Raw genomic sequence first — 8012 nt, 5'->3', positions numbered from 1 at the left:
TCAATGTCATATATTGTCGATTCAGTATCGTGTCTTTTTTACTGTGTCTCGAATGATTTAAGATGACTGCACAGAATAACTGTATTTTATATACGGACAAGCCAAATCTTGTACCTACATATTTATAAGGTTGTATCTACACAAAATGTCTACACGAATTATAAATCAACCTTTGTTAAGCATGATTTCTGACCAAAATCCAAAACTCTTTTCCAATCCTATCTCGCACAGAATTAGACTTGTTGTAGCACTGATAGGCATAGGAGAACGCCTTGGCAGAAATTTAAAGATTCCTTTCCATATTCAGTTGCGATTCTTGTAAAACACATTTTTTTTAATATAATAACGATATCAGACACAAAATAAACTCTTCACAATAAATTACCTTCGTCGTAACATTTTACATTAGTTGTTTCGCAATACTTTCTACAGCGAAGGCCTGGGAAAATTTGTAAATATAATGTAATCCTAAAAGGAGCGAAAGTGCGAAGGTATTTTAGATCGCGGAATAATTCCCAGGGCCCGGTGCACTTGCTTAGTGATCGCATTTCTCCCACGCTTACGTTTAAGGCGAAGTTGAATTAAAGGATTAGAATAATCGGATCGCTTTCGCTACCTAAAGTAGTAAACTTACGACTAAGATTCATAACTTATTGGTTTTAATGATAAAAATAAAACATTGTTCGAACCATATTTCTGTAATGTTTGTTGGGCAACAATCCAAATCTGCAAACTTATTAATGTTTACCTGTGACAAAAAACAAATATGTAGTCTTAAAATATTGGTAAATAATCTTTTTAAGGTCACTTTTCTAACACACTAGCTGTGATTTGATTTATTAAAAGTCACTTCTAGTTTCGAATAACAGTATCTAATCCCGTATCGTCTATAATATTACGTGAAAGAACTTCCCCTTAAGCCAACACCATTGGCGTCGAGTGAGCCGCAAAGCAGCAAAAACTGTTCATTGATTGATTCTTTCACTCCGTTAGCTATGGTTTGATCCCCACAACAAAACATCAAAATCGCTACACGGTTATCAAGTTTCGGAAGATTTGCTCTGGACATAATAGGTACACAATATAATAAAAGTTACAAGCAATTATAATTCAGTTTTTTTAAGTGATTGGCTGGTATAACATAGAACACTATTGTTTTGGGATTGATAGTTCAGTTGCTCAATACTTTCCGAGTTTTTTCTTTAAAATTGAATATTAATTATATTTTTTCCACCCACTCATAAAAACTAGTATAAAATTTACGAAACCGAATCGAACGAAAACCGAATCATCTAGAAATTTAATTAATAAAATGACACGAATTTTGCTGCTTATCAATAGAGCAATTTCGAATGTAGACCTTGTAAGTTTTTCTAGAAACGTTTAAATTATAAGAATACCAAATTATTTTCCCATAGCAAAGGGATGTTCATTCATGTTCTCAAATAAAAACCGCAAATGAAATGCTTTAACTTTATAATAAAGTCGTCAAATCGAACAATAGTATGACAGATGCAAGATCCTCTTTGCTATTGTACTATTTGTGATTTGTTGGAGTTTGAAAGTGGGCAGGACAAGTGGACCAGGTTATTATGACCGTGAGAGGGTCGCCCACAAGCCTTTTACCGTGGGAACATATAAATTATTAGAAAATATAGGATCTTTTAATCGAACCTGCTTCTCATCATCTAAAAATATCAACACTAAACAATAAACAATAACAAAATATTATCTAATATAATAAAAAAAAAGTTCTGAGTTTCAATTTATTATTTATTTATTTATTCAAAACAAAGGCATACAATTATAGAAAGTCAAAAAAATCGCCAAACTGTATAACAGTTTGTTGGCGATAATAACTTAGTTATGCAGATACTATATAAAAGTAGATAATTAGCAGATACTCATTTTCTTCTCTAATCTAAAAGTAGAGACAGTACATAGGTACTTATGTGTGATTAGATTAGAAACGACTATCGGACTTCTCTATTCAGATGAATAATCCGTTTGTTCATTTTCCACAATGCCTCAGGTGTCGCGATACGAAAATAACCCTTCCTATAAATTCTATTCTTCGCAGCGTTGCGATTAATGATGCCGCCATGACTCGGGTAAAGTTCAAGATCAAAGCCAATATCGATTTATAATTGTTATTTTTGCATATTCATGACTTTAAAAAAATATTGACAGGAATCAATGCCTATTGTTCTTTTACGAAATAGGTGAAGGGTTGAGTGTGAAATAAAATATTTGAATAGCATTTTTTGCAAGTAACATGTACACTATTATCAGTAGAAGCGTTTTTCTTACGGTCTATTAATATTCTATGAATATTCATTTTCTAATCATGAATTAGCAATTTTGTATGGATTGACACTATTCATTAGACATCAAAAGGTAGGTAGTTAACCAGGCACGTGCTGAATGAATATTATTAATAATATTAGTTCGATGACAGAATCTGGATAAAAGAAAATTGTGCATCATGCATTTGATGCTTTTGATTAATTTTCTTTTGTAGCTGGTATGGTATGGTAGCGGTATCATCGGCAATGATATAATTAATTATAATCATAAACTATGTAAAGCCATGCATGGATTTCAGAAAAATCATTAGAATTATTATCATGACTTCATACATAATATCAACTTTATGTCGAGTGTTAGTCCGTGAATTTTAAACGGCTTTGCTAAGGCTACAACTCAAATAGCTTTTCTTTCTAAAATGTACCTACTCATGGCAAGAATTTGACGATCTCGGTAAGTTGTTTGTTTAGTAACTTACCTCAAATATCATGCGTTAGTCTCGATGACAAGATAAACACATGATTTGATTACAAGATCACTGTCAATACTCATACAAGTAAGTAAGGTAGGTAAGTAGACGTATGTACAGCACGTAGGTACCTATCTAAAAATCGTTATTTTCCACAAAGTAAACTTGCTCTTTTAAAGTTACTCGTCCGAGAGTGATTACGGTATTACTCAAGTATGGCAATGACTCAACAATGTTGTCTCATTAATGACGACACAAACAATTTCCAATTTTGTGAAAAAGTCGAAATATTGATCAAAGTGAGTACGCCGGCGACGCGACGCTGTCGTTAAGACGTTGGACCTTGCCTTACCGCGTGCCTACCCTTTTATAATGGATGCTATTTCTCGAATGAATGATAATGCCTCGTGCTTGGTAAATAACATGTCCGGTAATGAAGGAGGAGTCTCCTTAACGTCGTTTTGTGACGGACTAGACGAGTACATCATAGGGGATGTCAAATACGGTAAAACAGCTTTTATGAGTAAGAATGCTTTCTTAATTATTCTCTTCTCGTACCCAATTATTTATTTATGTTGATCGATACGAAAAAATAAGAAGAATTTTTACTGAAGATCTATCACCAAGTAGCATGAAAACAATTCCTAAATAAATGATTCACTGAGCGAATGCAACCGGAAGGCACAAGTTAATTGCTGTAAGGAGGTACGCTCTATCCCAAATTCGGTTTATTGCGATCAGTAAGTAAATGTTAGGCTCAGCACATGGTGAACTCCTTGACATTATTCACAAATATTATGAATACTTAGATAAAGGTAACTACTTTCCGTAGCATAAAAGAAGGTAGCCTTCTAAGTACTTACACGGCCCACGGAGCGATAAACGCCTGCAGAATTAAGTACCAACATACTGTCATTAGGTACAAGATCACTACGTAATACCCGTTCATATTCACTTGCCAAAAAAGTAAAGTGATGGTTGCTATTAAATTAAATTATGATTACGCTCATCAAGCGGAATGAAGACACCAGCATAAACTCTGCCCGTGAGTGTACCTACTCACTTATTTTTGATCTTTAAAGCGTTCAGGACTTGTAAATTTTATGGTTGAATGTGCTTCGAAATGAGCTTTTGCTTTCAGCTGGTCTAACTAGATTGAAACGTTATTTAGTTAAGTAGGTAGGAACTTCTATTTCATGCTGATGTGACTTATAAAGGAAATAATATCCACTCATATATGTTCTAAAGAATCACTGTTGTGTCCTATGAACCAACTGTCTTTTTAAATTCGATTAAAACGTGGCTGAGTTTAAAAATTAGGAAGCCCTTAATTCTTACTCATTTAAAAATGCGATAGCAACTTTATCTGCCTATCCCGCTTTGACGTGCAAAACTGCTTAGCTTAAGCTTGAGAAATAAAACAGGTTACTTTTCAAACGCGCAACTACTCCGCCGCATCAGCTTAGGTATGATTAAGGACTCCGGTTGGGTCCGAAACTAGTCGGGCAATTCCGATAAATAGATATGTGTGTGAATAAACCGTTGTATCATTTAGTAATTAATCATCCTCGGTAAATTTACTGCAAAAACTTTAATGAAATTTACTTTAACGAACATTAATTCTGAATTTATACTTAATTACTCTAAACATAAGACGTCGGTCGGTCGTGGTTTCCCCACAAGGTCGCCAGCAAGGTTCAATACCTCGAATTAGTTAGGTTAGACCAAAAAATAATGATAAACTTTTTTAAAGGAATAGCTAATTTCCTCTTAAATGATCTTCCGGAAAGTCTTAAAAAACAAACGTTTTTACGACTAAGTTTTGCTACGATAGCTGCGTTAACGCTTATATTTGTGCCTAAGTCACAGTAAATTTAGGCAATCGTGCTCCTCTCACATTTTCTAATTGCTACGGGTCAGCGAAGGGATTTTTTAAACCACCACCGCAATAAGTAACTAATTCCTAGTGTCGTTTACAAACATGAAATTACAGAAAATGTAACACAATTAAATTTACTTATCTGAAAAGCAGTCGTCTGTCGGAATCGTGCTCAGCCATACTGCTAGGATGGGTTACAAAGATTTAAAACAGGATTAAAGAAAAATAAATATTTATTAAAAATCAGTCAAGCTTTATTATTACAAAATTCTTGACAATCACAAATTTGCAACAGTACATACTCATAAAATGCACATTTTTCGAGATTGATATCTCATACCTACAAAGATAGATTATGAAGAAACATTGTATAAATTCGATGTTTTTAACATCATTGCATAACAAACATTACAATTACTCTCTTAATACATTCAAAATCACAAGTTTTGCACATACATCGTGTAAGAAACAGAAAAATGACTTCATGGTAAATTGGAAAACACAATCATTAAAATCAAGCAAAGATAATATTTATAAAAAAAAAATGCTCAGTTCACGTTATAAGTATAGCTCATGTTTTAACTTCACTGTGTAGATATATCACAGTTATGGAGTATAAGGAAAAGCCTCAAAACTAGGTATTTCTTTTAAAATTTCGAGATCCAGTCCTGCAGTGTTTTGATGTCGGCCGGTGTGTCATCATCACCAGTATTGGCCGAGCTCTCGGCGATGTCTACGCGGCTGTTAAGGTGAGAGAACTCAAAGTCCTTGCCGACCTTGCCGATGTATGTAGTATTGTTGCGCTGAGATGGATCTACTGACTGCAATTGACTGGATTTTGTGACGCGGACTAGGTTCCTAGAAATGAAAAATATTTTTTAGTCTACGCAATTTTACAGTAAATCTAGCACTAGTACTAAATTTGTATTAAAAAAAGTTTTGTAAAGTAAGTAAGTATTCATACGCTACAAAAAAATGTCCATTACTATTCTGTTACTGTCGTGTGCAATATTCAAGCAACAGTACAACCACTGACGCAATGCCGTCTCCATCGAGATTAAGCAATGATGGGTTCAATCAAAATTTTTATTGGTAACTAAATTATTTTGCTTTAGCCTATTGGTTCTCACAATGTAGCGAGTCCGACTCGTGGGTTTTTTAAACATAGCTTCCGATTTACTTCTTACTTGAACCATCCTAGTTTTAGAAGAACATAAGCTTTTATTTGTTCAATTACTTGAATAGCACTTCCATCTTCAGTTATATTATAATAATGAAAGGATATTAAAACTCAATACTCACAACTCCTTCTCCAACAGACTCTTGATGACCTGACTTCCCTTGGCCAAGGGTTGGTCCTGCTTGTTACAGAGGATCAGTAGAGGAGGACTGTTGCTCTGGATAGTAGGGTCCGACAGAACAGTGTACAAGTACCTGTAATAAACAAACATTAAACTTAATGAGGCAACAGCATTAATATTTTTACACAGCGCCATCTAGTCTGAAACTAAGCAAAGCTTTTTCAATGTACGTTTACAACTTATAATTTTCTTAGCACATCCATAAAATAGACAATTTACAACCGAAGAACAAACATAAGTCCTCTAAAAACAATATTGTCCCAAGTTGAAATCAAACCTACAATCACCGGTATAGCAAGCAGTCAGAGCCATTTACCACTAGACCAACAGACAAAATGGCATACAAATATAGCATAAACAATTTTGTAATCCTTTAACATTTTAACTTTCCCAAGATAACTTTAGTGTTATAAGACAATCATTGATATTTTGCTTTTAAAAATTAAAAGTTATTCCTCTTTTACTTCAGTTTATTATTATTTGCCACTGACAAGGTTCCAGTATCTATATAACTAAGAGTAATGTTCTTTCTGCTTTTTTTTAAACAACTCTTGCAAGGACATTTGCAATGGTTTAAAAGTTTATGAATTACTTACTCAGCAACATCTCTGATCTCCTTCTGTATAGTAACGGAATCAATGACAAATACTATGGCTTTAGCACTGCCCTTGTACTGATCAAAGAACTTGTTCCTCAACCGTTCCTGACCTGGCAAGTCTACAATCTTCAAGTTATTCTGAAATCAAATACCAAAACATTACTGTATAGTCTGTGAGAGTTGGTTTTAATTGTATGTAAATTTATTGATTTTTTTTATTGCTTGGTAGTCATTTTCACATAACATTAATTACCAAACAATAAAATAAATAAACTGTTGATTCTCGGTCTTTGGTAATCAAGCTGTGTTCAAACTTGTTTTACGTATCAATTTAGTTTTCAGTATTTTTTTAAAACTAACTATTAAAATTAAGTACTGACTTACACTGGAAGTAAGGTATTCTTCAACATTCTCCTTCATGGACGTGAACGTCTGTCTGTATTGAGAATAAGCTAGCCTCACAAACAGTAGTGTTTTACCAGAATCAGACAGACCCATCAATAGCACGGAATTGCGCTGTTGACGCCTCCTCGAGAAAAACCACCAGAAAACTGGAACGGGCATTAATAATTCATCAGTTCAGCATAATTACATTGAACGGTATTTCTAACAATATGGTACCTTAATGGAGGTATAAAAATTTAGATTTAAAAATGTTTTTATAGAAGACAGTCATGTGGTTCCGTGACGGCGAAAAGTAATCAAGAACGGTTTTAAATTTATCTCATTAATTATCATGTTTCCAGTCAATAAATTAAGTTAATATGATAATAACTTACCCAATGTGAAGAGAAGTACTATAACGCTTAGTAAGGTTATATACCGAGGATCGTTTAACATCGGCTCAGTATGAATCTTTTCCTTGATTACTTCGGACTCCATGATGAAACAGTTGTATTATAAAGAATATAATCTAAACGAGAAGTAAAACAAAAATAAACTCAATTTTCAACGATGTTCCAACTATCTCCAACACAGCAAAACAACAAAAGTCATAGACTAAAGCCACAGCATAAAAATAACAGATTCACAGAGAAAATATTATCTGAAGGTAAGGCAATAAAGGTAAGGAAAATGTCGTTACTCCTTTAATTCTGTAGAAATGGTTCTTCTGTACCTAACAAATCTTTTGAAAACTTCCTAAAATATCGTTGAGTTATTAACTATTGCCAGTTCTTCTTCTACTTATCGTGCTTTGATCCATAACCTGGTGAATGTTGATTGAGTAAGTAAGTTAAAAGTTTCAAACCGCCCTTGACCATTGACGTGATTTCACAGCCTTGAATATTACTTTGTAATGTTTCTAAAACGAAAAGCTATTAGCATTTGTACCTATGTACCTCTTTTATCGTTCACTTTCTCGTTTCTTTGTATTAAATTATGAATGAATTGCCTTTT

At 33.6% G+C, this 8012-nt stretch overlaps 1 protein-coding gene across 1 annotated transcript; it reads right to left on the bottom strand.

Moving 5' to 3' along the window:
• Positions 1 to 4887: 4887 nt before the first annotated feature.
• LOC113498464 (signal recognition particle receptor subunit beta) lies at positions 4888 to 7612 on the bottom strand. The gene is made up of 5 exons (XM_026878462.1): positions 7394 to 7612; positions 6999 to 7165; positions 6613 to 6752; positions 5958 to 6089; positions 4888 to 5513 (listed from the first exon to the last, which is right to left on the bottom strand). The coding sequence occupies exons 1-5, from the start codon at positions 7494 to 7496 to the stop codon at positions 5303 to 5305; spliced, it is 753 nt and encodes a 250-aa protein (XP_026734263.1). The 5' UTR covers positions 7497 to 7612; the 3' UTR covers positions 4888 to 5302.
• Between the last annotated feature and the right edge of the window lie 400 nt (positions 7613 to 8012).

This window comes from Trichoplusia ni, chromosome 11, assembly GCF_003590095.1.
Source record: "Trichoplusia ni isolate ovarian cell line Hi5 chromosome 11, tn1, whole genome shotgun sequence".
Taxonomy (NCBI): domain Eukaryota; kingdom Metazoa; phylum Arthropoda; class Insecta; order Lepidoptera; family Noctuidae; genus Trichoplusia; species Trichoplusia ni.
This window is presented reverse-complemented; position numbering and strand designations above follow the sequence as displayed.

Bases quoted from the DNA above. Each gene is read 5' to 3' on its own strand.
- LOC113498464 (XM_026878462.1), bottom strand. From the start codon at position 7,496: ATGGAGTCCGAAGTAATCAAGGAAAAGATTCATACTGAGCCGATGTTA. The intron at 6,753-6,998 runs GTAAGTCAGTAC...ATTTGATTTCAG, and splicing joins AAGAATACCTTACTTCCAGT to AATAACTTGAAGATTGTAGA. The intron at 5,514-5,957 runs GTGAGTATTGAG...TTTCATTTCTAG, and splicing joins AGTCTGTTGGAGAAGGAGTT to GAACCTAGTCCGCGTCACAA.